The sequence below is a fragment of the Calypte anna genome, chromosome 7, assembly GCF_003957555.1.
Source record: "Calypte anna isolate BGI_N300 chromosome 7, bCalAnn1_v1.p, whole genome shotgun sequence".
NCBI lineage: Eukaryota > Metazoa > Chordata > Aves > Apodiformes > Trochilidae > Calypte > Calypte anna.
In genome coordinates, this window is record NC_044253.1 from 16,007,991 (window position 1) to 16,020,500 (window position 12,510).

The 12,510-nt window shown below is 56.3% G+C and overlaps 1 protein-coding gene across 3 annotated transcripts; it reads left to right on the forward strand.

Annotated features, from left to right (window-relative positions):
• The first annotated feature begins 19 nt into the window (after window positions 1-19).
• STK36 (serine/threonine kinase 36) lies at window positions 20-12,476 on the forward strand. Of its 3 annotated transcripts, none has more exons than XM_030453959.1 (27): window positions 20-67; window positions 683-795; window positions 1,605-1,745; window positions 2,478-2,555; window positions 2,932-3,062; window positions 3,304-3,553; window positions 3,955-4,048; window positions 4,303-4,472; window positions 4,697-4,878; window positions 4,957-5,083; window positions 5,195-5,338; window positions 5,602-5,781; window positions 5,997-6,094; window positions 6,450-6,555; window positions 6,939-7,080; window positions 7,365-7,492; window positions 8,067-8,171; window positions 8,388-8,486; window positions 8,651-8,745; window positions 9,065-9,128; window positions 9,331-9,441; window positions 9,571-9,645; window positions 10,071-10,242; window positions 10,638-10,785; window positions 11,002-11,161; window positions 11,244-11,990; window positions 12,085-12,476. In XM_030453959.1, exons 2-27 carry the CDS (start codon window positions 712-714, stop codon window positions 12,295-12,297), a joined length of 4,044 nt encoding a protein of 1,347 aa, XP_030309819.1. In that variant the 5' UTR covers window positions 20-67; window positions 683-711; the 3' UTR covers window positions 12,298-12,476. The 3 variants fall into 3 exon arrangements, with proteins under 3 accessions (XP_030309819.1, XP_030309818.1, XP_030309820.1); XM_030453958.1 differs by having other exon boundaries at window positions 64-106; XM_030453960.1 differs by having other exon boundaries at window positions 64-106; window positions 11,244-11,339.
• The last annotated feature ends 34 nt before the right edge of the window (window positions 12,477-12,510 follow it).

Consider the following 12,510-nt stretch of genomic DNA (forward strand, 5'->3'; position numbering starts at 1 on the left):
GGGACCGTTGCTAGGCGACGCGGTGGCGGCGGGAGCGGAGCGGGGAGTGGTTACCCACACCCGGGAGGTGCGGGGGGGGCCTGCAAAGCTCTTGGATTTCATCGTGGTGCGAGGCAGTGGAGGCTGAGGCGGCGGGCAGGGACGGAGCGCGGCAGGGGGGTTGTGGGGGGACAGCTGGGCCTGGGGATGGGAGGCTCCGGCCCTTGGGATTTGGGATCGCGGCGGGTGCAGCCCCGCCTTCCCTGCACTGTCGCCCCTCTCTGCACCGCAGCTGCTGTTGGGGGTTGGTGTCCCGTGGCAGTTGGAGGCCGAGAGGAGGGGAGAGGGCGAAGCGCTTCTTCCAGGTTGTAGCCAGGCGGGGGTTGGTCTCTTTTCCCAGGCAACTCTCAGCAAGACAAGAGGGCACGGTCTTAAGTTGTGCCAGGGGAGATTTAGATTGGACATTTGAAAGAATTTCTTTACCGAGAGGGTGATCAAGCATTGGAATGGGCTGCCCCGGGAAGTAGTGGATTCTCCATCCCTGGAGATATTTAAAAAGAAACTGGATGTGGCACTCAGTGCCATAGTCTGGTAACCGCAGCAGTAGGGGATCAAGGGTTGGACTTGATGATCTCTGAGGTCCCTTCCAACCCAGCCAATTCTATGATTCTATGATTCCTCACCCGCTGCTTTGCCTCAGCAGCTCAGTGGCTCCCTCCCAGCACCCCTGCCATGGAGAAGTACCATGTCCTGGAAATGATCGGTGAAGGCTCCTTTGGGCGCGTGTACAAGGGGCGGCGGAAACACAGCGCCCAGGTGAGGAGAGGGGCGGCAAGACAGAGGCCCGGGGGTCTGCTGTGTGGTGCTTGGGGAGTCATTTCTGGAGGCTGTTGGGTTCCAGGGCCCTGCCAGGCCTTTGGGATTCTGCACTCATTCATTTTTCTGCTGACATTCCCAGCAACTCCTGCTGCCACAGAGTCATTTGAAAAGTTCCAGAGACCTCAGGAGGTCTCCAGTCTGTCCCCTGCTCAGAGCAGGGCCAGCATTAAATTTAGATCTTGTGAAGCTTCAAGGACAAACACCCCACAGACAGTGTTTGGCTATAGTCGGATGAATGGTTTTCCTTATGTCAAGTTGGAACTCTCCTTTTTAAATTTGTTATCCCTGTGCCATCCACCCACATGCTTTAGCCCCCTCATCATCCCAGTGGCTTCTCCTATACCCACTCTAGCCTATCGATGTCTTTCTGGGCCAAAAACTGGCCACAATATTACTAACATGCTCTAAGGAGTTCCAAATACAGGGCAGTAATCACTTTACTCCAACTCCTGCCTGTTGATACAGCTCAGGAGCTATGCCATACTTGCTGCCAGGGCACGCTGCTGGCTCATGTTAGGCTTGCTGTCTACATCCCTAGGTCCTGTCCCATGTTTCTGGCAGTCATGGTTTTGTCTGCACTCACTGGTGACATTTCCTTGCTTTAAATGCCACTGTGCAAAGTACTGTGAGTCCTTGCATTGCTATGGGGGAAGCCCCAACTCCAAGGGATCCTGCTTGGGTTAATTGTAGCCTCTGCCAGGACAAGTGGGAGCCTGGTCTGATCCCAGCTTTGCCTGCTTTGAAAGGTGGTGGCCTTGAAGTTCATCCCCAAGGTGGGTCGGTCTGAGAAGGAGCTGAAGAACCTGCAGCGGGAAATTGAGATCATGAGAGGCCTCCATCATCCTAACATCATCCAGATGCTTGACAGCTTCGAGACTGACAAGGAGGTGAAGGGACTATGTTGGGAGAATACTTTTGCATGATGGGCAGGGGAACAAGGGCTGGCCCTTGCTGTTGCAGAGACCTATTTTTCAGGAGATGCTGGTGACAACCTCCAAGGGCCTGGGCAGTGTTTTTGAGAACCCTTCAGTCTGTGCTGTGTGGGGAGCCAGCACCAAATGGGCTGTGTGAAGTGCACTAGGTTGTATGCAGAAGTGAAGGAGCTGGGTGGAGGGTGTGTAATGCAAAAAGAGTTTTGGGATCACGGGAGGAGGGTGACTCTTCAGTCATCTCTAAAGAGGCCGACTTTTCACTAATTTAAACTCTCCTGGAGAGAGTATGACAAGAAAGTACTGAAGATTGTGCTGTAGGACATAGAGGCATGAAATAAAGAAGTTGGGCAGCAGATTCTAAAGAAGTTCAAGGGAGTGATTTTACTCACTGGGCTTGGAAGTGCTGTTCTGGACTTGTCCTGTCTGTCCTTCCCTTTCCCCTACCCTAGTTTCTGCTGGCTGTCTGAGATAAGGACAGCCATGAGGCCTCTGCTAAGTGCCAGGCCCCTGATGCAGTGCAGCCACAGGGGCTCTCTCCCATCCCAGGTCCCAGACCAAGCTGATGGGCTGAGCATGATGACACCCTAGCATCTCCCTCAGATCTCCTACTCTGCTCTGTCCTGGTCCCCAGCTGTAGGGATGTGCATGGGTGAATGCCTAATCTCATCATACTGCTGTTCTTTCCAGGTGGTGGTAGTGACTGACTATGCAGAGGGGGAGCTCTTCCAGATCCTGGAGGATGATGGGAGTTTGCCTGAGGACCAGGTGACTGTCATGGAGAGAACAGGATTTGTCTGCTTGCAGGCAGCAAGTCTCTGCTGTGGCCCAGGAGACATCAGCCATTGGGGCTTTACCTGGCAGAGCTTCTGAAGAGGATGGAGAAGGGCCCAAATTGCACTGGGAGACAGTGGGGTCCAGCAAGGACCTTGGGTTTCCTCTTCAAAGGACCACAGCACTGGGCTGCTGCCTTGGTCATTGGCCTACACCAAGGAACTGCTGCAACAAGGAACCATGGCTCTAGCTATCCACTGCCCCAAACAGTTGCAAGAGCAGAAGTGGGGCTATTGGGGGATCCAGGCTGTAAGGGACCCTATGGCTGTGCACCATGGGACACTGGGTGAGGTTCCTATGTCTCTGGCAGGTCCAGACCATAGCTGCTCAGCTCGTCTCAGCTCTCTATTACCTGCACTCCCACCGCATCCTGCACCGTGACATGAAACCCCAGAACATCCTGCTGGGCAAAGATGGTGTCGTCAAGCTCTGTGACTTCGGGTGGGTGCTGGGGCCAGCTTGAAGGGGACATGTGCACTTGAGGCAGCCAAGGGGTGGTTTTGGTGCTGTAGCAGAGGAGGAGGGAGTGTGGAAGGGGACATAGATTCTGCGTAGTTAGAAGCTGAACAGGGATTAGGAGGATTTTGAGCTCCAGAGGGAAGAGGTGGTGATAAACTCTTAGGGATCTCCCTGGATGCTACATTTCAGCCTGAACTGTTCATCTGCACTTTGCTCTGAGCAGGTTTGCCCGGGCCATGAGCATTCACACCATGGTGCTGACCTCCATCAAGGGCACCCCGCTCTACATGTCTCCTGAGCTGGTGGAGGAGCAGCCATATGACCACACAGCAGACCTGTGGTCCATGGGCTGCATCCTGTATGAGTTGTTTGTGGGTACCCCTCCCTTCTACACCAACAGCATCTTCCAGCTTGTCAGCCTCATTGTCAAGGACCCAGTCAAATGGCCTGTGGCTATAAGCCCAGTCTTCAAGGTAAGGGTGAAAGCCTACTTGGTGGGATGAGGTCTGTTAATGTGGGAGCAGCTTTGGCCTCATCTGCTGTCCTGGTAGATCATTCCTAGGTTTATGACCTCTAACAGGGGGGATGTCAGAACATAGAGAAGGGGTAAAAGCTGGCTCTCCTGGGAGGGAACCCTTGTCACTGTTGGTCCATAAGCTGGGAAACTGGGACTGACAGCAGAGGAGGGGTTTACTGGACTGGGAAGGAAAGTGTCTTCCCATCTACCCTGAGCACTAGAACCACTCCTTTCCGAGAGCCAAGCAGAGAACACAGTCCTTCTTTGTGCCTCCACTGGGGGAGATGGTGGGTACACTCTGCTTGTTAGTGAGTGCAGAGCATGTTTTGGTGACCCTGGTGCTGTGCTGCCCTGTAGAGCTTCCTGCAGGGACTGCTCATGAAGGACCCCCGACAGCGCCTGTCATGGCCAGAGCTGCTTTCTCACCCCTTCATTGCTGGACAGGTTACTGGTGAGTGCTGGCTCTTTTTCTAGTGCTGACCAGGTCCATTTCTTCCTCCTACTGCCTGGAGGCTATAAGGACCACCCTGCCATGCTACTTTTACTGCTCTGGTCTTTGCTTTCCTCCTCTCAGTTCTCTCCACGCACTGTCCCCTAACTCCTGCCCCTGTTCTTCTGTTTCTCCTGGGGTTCCCCTGGGATCCCAAAGCCAATCACTCCTCATGTCCTGAGCTGTTTGATGAAGTTCTCCCCTTGCCTCCCCAGTGACTGATAACACAGAAGAGCATGGGATCTCAAACCCCTTCACCACCAAGCTGTCCCCAGAGCTGCAGGCCCTGAAGGAGCAGCAAGCCCATTCCATGGCCCCCAAGAGCGGCCAGTCAAGGATCCTGAGAAAAGCCCAGCAGAAGATGGTTGAGGAGGCACAGAAAAAGGTGGGGGAAAGTGTGCGATTACCCTGACTGTATTCCACAGTCTGGGCAAAGGAGGGGCACTGAAATGGGACCTGGATGGGGAAGACAGAAGGGTCAGGCTGGGGTGTGAGCCACACATAAGGCAGGATGTGGAGGCCTCAGGGTGGTGGGGTCTAGGGGACTCATCTGTCTGAGTAACAGTGTCCTAAACAAACTTCTCTGCCATCACCTGGGGCCAACTGAAGCAAAGTGGTGAATCCACGAAGGATTCTGGCAAAGAATGCCCTGGGCATAGACCCAGAGCAGCTCCAGAGAAGGCAGTCCTTGGTAAGAGGGAAGCATCCATTGCCTCCAATAAGAAGAACGCTGGTGTCCTGCAAGGGAAGATCAGCATGGCAGAGTTGGAGGAGTCTCCTCCCAACCCACGGTGAAGTAGAGCTGAGGCTGGGATGGGAGGAAGAGGGCAAGGCAGGGTTGTTCACTGATTGTGCTGTTCCTTGGCCAGGGAAGACAGCATCACTCGAGACCATAAGAGGGAGTTTCCTGGAGCAGGGGCCTCTCTGCAGCCTGGTGGGGGCAGGGCAGAGCCTCGGGGCAGGCGCAGCATCGAGACAGTGGACCTGGAGAGTGAGGTAAGATGCTCTCTTGTGTTGAGGACAGCAGGGCCCAGTCCCCAGGGGCTGGTACAGAGACTCTGGGGCAGACAGGGTCTGTAGTACCAGTCCTGTCTCCTCTGTGCCTAGGAGCTAGAGAGTGATGAGGAGTGGCAGCACCTGATCAAGGCCACTGAGCCCTCAGCCATGCAGCTGAGCACACCGCTGAGCCTCCTGAGGGACCCGGCCCTCCGGCACCGTGTCCAGGCCTGTCTGGCAGACTGTACTCAGCAGGTGAGTGATAGCTGGACCAGGCAACTACAACTGGGGACATAGATGCAACATTCTTCCTCAGGGTTGGGTTGAGAGCATTGGTGGAGTCAGTCCAGCCAGCAAGAAAATTCTCTGCTTCTCCAGGAGCTGGAGCTATCTCATGCACTTAGCTTACCATCTGCTCCCCTGCTGTCTCATGCCTGAATGGGTTGAAGAGCTGCCCCATGGCAGGAGAGGACAAACCCACTGCTGATCATGAGGTCTTCTGGCTTCTCTGTGTCTAGGTGCTAGAAGGGATGCTGGAGGGAGCCTCCCGTCTCCGTCCTGTGCTCCGTGTTGTGGACAACCTTCTGGCCACCCAGTGTGACTCTGAGCTTCTGGGCCACTTCTGCCAAGAACTGAATTTGCCTCTGTCCCTGCTGTGTCTAGCCAAGCAGATCCTGGAGAGTGGTAGCGCCAAGCAGGTGGGTGTAGGACTTGAGAGAAATCTGGGCTCCTTACAGCCCTGCAGAATGCTGGTGCTGATCATGCTGTCCTCCTGGAGCTGACTTACAGGGCCGGTGCATCTTCCAGGCACCCTGGAGATGGGGGGGGTCCTGGCAGAGAACAATCCTGCCCCCATGGTGTTGGGATGGCCAGCAGACAATCCCCACTTGCTGTTTCTTTCTGGATCCTGCAGCAGCCCTGGTGTATCACGGTGCTGACAGACCTCCTCATGGTGACCACAGTTTATTTCAGCAGTGAATGGAGCCTGGAGGCGGGTGGGCAAAAGGACAGGTAGGGACAACCATCTCCAATCTGAGGTCTTTTGTGACCATTCTGGGGACCTGGCAGTAGGTGGGAGGGTGGTGTTCATAAGCTGTGGCTGGAGCTATCTCCGTGGGGAAGTATCATGGACTAAGTGCCTCGTGCTGTATTGCTGTGCTCACAGAGGAGCACTGCCCACCAGCTGGATTAATGAAGGGGCAGAGCTGACTAGAGGCCAGTTGTACTGCCTGCTGGCCACAGCTCACAGTGTTGGTGTATGCTGCCTGCTTCGTTAGCCAGGTCCACGTGGTCCCTAGCCAGATCCTGTCCCAACAATCAAGGGCCATGTTTATCTGCTCTCCTTTGCCCCTGCTGCCTCCCCCAGCCTGCAGGCCTTCCAGGAGAGTGCCAGCTGCTTCCTATCCCTGCTGCCAGAGCTGCTAGCTGTGCCAGCCGACAGTGAGAAAAGACTCTGCCATCAAAGCCTCCTGGTAAGGGTCCCCCTGTCTCCCTTCTGCCTCAGGGACAGACTCTGTGGGGCTGTGTGTATGTGTGTCAGGGGCTGATGCATTCTAGTTAGGGCAGGCTCCCACCCACTGGAGCTTTGGGGGTGGGATCACATGCAGAAAGGAGGTCTCTGATTGGACACCTTTCCTGGCTGTGCCTCTGTGTATACCCTTCTCTAAGCCAGCGTGCAACTGTGTGTGCCACCCACACAGTGACCTGGCTGGAGAGGACACTTGGAGGTCCCTGAAACTCTGGCATGAGTCCTTCTCTCAGCTCTGCTATCCCCCCCAAAGCCTTCTCCCCATTGTCTGTCTCTACCCTCCCACCCTCAGTCTGCATAGGTGGTAACTACTGTATCTCCCCTCAGTGCTTTACCTTGCTCTGTGAGAACCTGGATAAGATATCCTCTTCCATCTCTGCCTCCTTCTATGTCGGCCTGCAAGAGGAACATCAGCCCCTGCTGAACAGACTCCTTCAGGGATCCATCTCAAATCAGCCTGCTCTGCGAGGTACCAGTGGTGGCAGCTTGCCACCTTTTCCTGGGGTTTCCACTCTCCCTCCTACCCTTGGGCTCCCTCAGAGCACTGACTGCCATTGCTGTGCTATGGGCTGGAGGAGCTGGCTGACTTTTATCTGCCCAAACCCCTGCTAACCAGAACTCTTCCCTCCTTCAGTCCTAGATCTCTCCCTCCTCATGTCACAAGACTGACTTTTCCTCTCTTGGCCTCCAGCCCCATCAAGATGCTTCTCAGTGTCCCTTTGCACATTTCTCCTGAGCTCTGTTCCTGTGCAGGTGCACCAATGGAGGCCAACTCACCCCAAGACCAGAGACCATGTGTGGCAGACATCTTCATGGCTGCATTGGCTGCTGCCTGCAGCATCCCTCTGGAGAGGAATGGCTGTCGGGAAGCCAAGCAGCAGGTCAGGTCATCTCTCTTTGCAGGGCGAGGAGGTGTGGTCCCCAGAAGGGCAGCAGTCCTTTCCTTAAGGATGTCTTTTACTGCAGCAGAGTGGAGGGCTGGGGTCCTCTGACTGCATGGGTCACAGGGCTGGCATTTGCAGGCTGCTCCCAGCCAATAGCTGAGCTTCAGAAGTCCAAGGACTCTAAAATCAATTCTGAGACTCACACTTAGGATCTGAACTGCGGGATGGACTAAATAAGGGACTAGAGAATATAGAGAAAACATGAGAACGGTGATATGAGCTGCCAGAAATCTGAAATTGAAGGGATAATAAGAGAGAAAACAACTACAGATTTACATTTGATCCTTTAACCCTGAGTCAACAAAGAGGGAAGCAGAAGAGGAATCTCACCTTTCTCATCTCAATTTTGGGATGGTGCATCAAAGCCATGCTGGATCATGGCAGATGGCATCCCTTTGTGAACACAGGCAACATGTATGAAGCAGATATCTTCTTTGATTTATTTGTTGCTTGCATTAAATTTCTAAAGTCTGTGCAGTGCTTCAGGCACAAAACAGGCTGATTTCTGCAGGTTGCTGAAGAGGTAGCTGGAAAGCTTATGGAAGGAGAGAGCCAGCAACTTGAGAGACTCCTGGGGAGACTGGAGCACCCAAGCTGTTCCTTGAACGTGCTGAAGGTAATGGATCCATCCGGATGTCTGGGCCTTTGGCTGGGAGTAGAGAGCACAGGGAAGAGGGAAACTGTGGTCTTATCCCTCAATGACTCCCATGTCCCTGGTGTCAGGTATTGGATAAATGAGACCATGGCAGCCATGGGGTGTGACTGGGATGGGCCTGGTCACTGCATCCCTGTTCCCAGGGCCAGGTATGCATCTCTCTCCTCTGCCTCACAGATCCTCTATGCTGGCTGCCATGCCAGCCTAAGCCTGTGCAAGCACCTGGGAAGGAGCCAACAATTGTGGGGTTCCCTCATGCACCACTTGAAGGGCAAGGTAGGACTGGCATTCCTCTGAGCACTGCTCAGACCAAGCTTGGGAACATGTTGGGAGAAGAGTCTGGGGGAGCTTAGTCTGGAGACTGCAGTTCTCCAGTACCTAGAAGCATCCTCTTCTCTCCCAGCCTTGCTGTCCCCCTGTGACTCCTGATCCCTTGGTAGGTCCCCATGGCAGATGTGGCCCAGGAGGCAGCCCGTGAGGCCTCTCTGTACCTGCTGGCCCTACTCACCCTGCAGCTCCAGGCCCCCCCTCCCAGGTAAGCACCTGCTTTCATTCATAGGTGGGAGAGAAACATGTCTTGCTCTAAAAATCCTTCTGTCTCAGACACTGCCCAGAGCTGGGCTTCTGCTCCCAGTGATCCCTCTGATCCAGACACACCAGCAGAGTGCTTGGCTGTGTGGGTGGGTGCTGGGGGTGTGGTGAGGAGCCAGTGTGGACAAGGAGGTGCTGTGAACTGAGGCTTCTCCTCCTGCAAGGTGTCTGCTTTCCAGCCCTGGGGATATTTGGATGCTGCTGCTCTGTAGGATGTGAAGTAGTGGGAACACTGTGCCTCTCTCCTGGTCCCTGTGTTTCAGGCTTGAGGAGGTGGTTACCCTGGCTGTGGATCTCATCACTCGGTTTCCTGTTGTATCCCTTGTGGTAAGTACCCACCCTACCAGAACTGCCACTGAGAGCCCTGCAGAGCCCCACATCCCATTTGGGATGTTGTTCACCCAGGGTGGGATGGGGGCAGACACAGCCTGGCTGTCCATGCCTAGGACTGAGGGATAAAGGCTCAGCACTGATACATAGCGAGCAGATAGAAAAGTCCCAAAGGTGCTGAGCTCTTCCTGTCCCACAGGGTGCTGCAGCATTCCTCCTGACACAGCTCAGTCAGCACGGGGTTGTCTTGGAGCTTGGAGGAGAAGAGATCCTACCAGTGGTGACAAATGCTCTGACAGTGCCTGCAGAGGTATGAGATGGGGACAGAGGAGCAGGGGAGCCATACTCTCACCCCACTTTGGAGCTCAGAAGGGGGCAGGTGTGGTTCCACTGCCCTCAGACACAGCACCTCACTCCAGCCTCTCCCCCACTCTTGCAGCTGCAGCTCCCCCTGCCAGTGGGTGCTGGTCTCTATGATGGGCTCTTTTTCCTCCTGCTGAAGCTCCTTGCCCAGGTACCAGTCTGCCTGTCTCCCTTTCCCTGGTCCCTGCCAAAAGGTGTGGGAGCAAAAAGGTCTGAAAATGGATGGAGGCTGAGGCAAACCAGGAAAGTGGGCAGCTTTGGCTGAGCTGTGCAACCCCATGACAATCACCTAGTGTTCCTGGGTTGTCTGTGGAGCTCTGGAGGGTTAGTGGGAGAGTGGTGGGCAGGGAGGAGTGATTCTTAGGCATATTGGAGAGAGGGCAGACATGCCCTGGGACTGAAACCAGCAGAAAGTACAGCAGGGCTGCCATCTGTCTGGACCCCTCTCCTCCCCCTGGGCCTATCTGTCCAGCCCTCACCTTCCCAGGACCATGGGCCTGGCCCACCCATGGACCAGAACCCTGGAGAGCTGTGGACAACCGTGAAGTCCTCTGACAGCTGCCTTCCCACCTTTAGGAGGATGTAGCCATGGAGCAGGGCTTTGCTGCCTCAGAGTTGTGGAGCGTGGTGTGGCATCGTGTTGCTGCAGTGTGTTGTGCAGGCAGTGACAGGGAAGCACTGGAAGGAAACTCCCCAGGGGAAGGTCACCCTGTGGCAGAGCCAGACTGGAATCTCCTCTCCCCTTCAGGTAGGTGCTGTGGGACAGCAGGACATCTGCCCTGGGCCCAGCTCCACATCCTCCTCAGACTTGCCCCCACTTGTCCCTGGCAGCACCTGGTTCCTGAGGCCAGAGGGCTCGGAGAGCTTTTTATTAGGATTGCTGTTGTCCTCTGGGAGAGCAGTTTGAGCTGGTCCATGCTGGCAGCAGCTCAGCTGAGCTGACTGTGGAGGAACAAGAGGGCATTTGCTGCACGGGAGCACTCACCCTGGCAGATGTAACTACCATGAGTGGAGCTTGGCCTGAGTCTTGGGCAGGGAAGCACAGAAGCAACCCTGGAGCAGCCTTGAGGCAGTACAAACATCAGCAAAGAGACTTTTCAGCCTTCTCTAGCTTTACACCTCTGCTGTGCTATTCCCCTTCAGGCACCCTGCTCTTCCTCAGCTTGGCCCTCTTCGTCTTCACTCATGAGTCCCACTGGTGCCTGCCTCAGCTCACCCAGCCCCATGGTGTCCTCATGGTGACGCTGAAGAGGCTGCTGTCCCCTGGCTTCCTGGCGTGCCTGGCACAGACGTGAGTTGTGGGGAAGGCTAAAATGGGTAGAGCTTGGTTGGTGATCAGGGCCACAGGCATGCAGAGAGCTGAGAAGCTCCTGACCTGGAACTGGCAGGGCACAGCTCACCTGCAGAGCCTTTCTTTAGTACCTGGAGTGGGGAGTGCTCTCTGCCCCTTGCCCTCATGTTGTTCTGATCACCTCTGTATTAAGCTCTCTCTGGCCAATTAATTCAGGCAAGCAGGAGAGGATGGGGACCCTGAGCTTGTCCCAGCTGTGGTGATTCAGGCCTGCCAGCTCCTCTGTTTCCCTTTTGCCCTGGATGTGGATGGAGACACCTTAGCATTGGTCATAGAAGCTGTGAAAGACAGCCAGATCCCTGCACAGCTACTGCAGGTACCCTCTTAGCCCTGTGTTTCTCTCCCCACAATATTGTGGCCCAGGACAGCTCACTCAGCACTGCTCTCTTTCTCCTTAGGTCTGCTCTTACCATCTTCCTCTCTCACACACCGAGCTCCCCATGAGTCTTTTGTGCCACCTCGTTGTGTCTGATGAGCAGATCATAGACCAAATGGTGAGGGAAGCTGCTGCCTCAGAGCACATCATTGCCTTCTTGTCGTCTGCCTTGTTTTCAGACAACGTCAGGCTCACAACTGACCTCCTGTCTCTCTTGACCCATGTGGCCCGGGCCTGTCCAGAACACCTGCCCTTTCTCCAGAAGATCCTGAGGGGCTCGGATGTGGCTGACCAGCCACTGACCCACTTGCTTGGCCACCAGCAACACCCGATACGGGCCAAAACCTGCAACCTGCTGGGCAACCTCCTTCGATATGGCCATGGCTTTCCCCAGGCACTGCAGAGCCAGCCCGGGTTGCTGGAGAGGCTGTTGGGGTGTCTGGAGGACCGGGAGGAGAGCGTGCGCCGGGCAGCCAGCTTTGCGGTGGCCAACGCTGCTTACCACGAGTCCTCCCCGGCCGGACCCCTGGGCCGGGCCGTGCCCAGGCTGACGCGGCTGCTGAGCGACAGGCAGGCCCGGACACGCTGCAACGCGGCCTCCGCCCTGGGTAACCTGTGCTGGCGCTCGGGCGAGTTAGGGGAGCTGCTGATGGAGAGCAGGGCCCCCCACGTCCTGCTGGAGGTGGCCTGCGGGGATCCCCGGGAGACCGTGCGGGAGGGAGCCCTGGCGGCGCTGCGGTCCCTCAGCCAGCACCCCGGGATGCAGCAGGTACCGCACCGGGAGCTCGGCTGCTCTGCGGGACCCGGCAGTGCCGCGGGGACCGGGCTGGCGGGTGACTCCTGTCCCTCTCTTTGCTCCGCAGGTCCTGCTGTCCCTCAGGGCTACCGAGAAGCTGGCCGCACTGGCCAGCAGAAGCGACTCGCAGCCTCCTGCTGCTGGCAGCCCCCGCCCCTTGTCTGCCCGGCACTGCGAGAAGCTCCTCCGCCTCCTCGCACCCCTGGGCAGCACCGGCAGCGCGGGAAAGGCTCCCGGGCCCCCCGATCCCGGCATCGCTGCCGCCCCCCACCGGCGCTGAGGGCTAACGCCGGGCTTCGTCCTTTGCCGTTCCTGAAAAAGTGCCTTTAGACCTCAATAAAACGCTTCTTTGTGAGCAGCCCCCAGGCCGGGCCCGCCCGCCGGGCCCCGGGCAGTGTTACCGGGCATCCCGGGGCTTTGCTCCCCTGTCCCGGAACAGCCCTGCGGCGGGCACCGGCACCCCGGCTGTGTCTCCGCCACTTCGAGAGGAGGC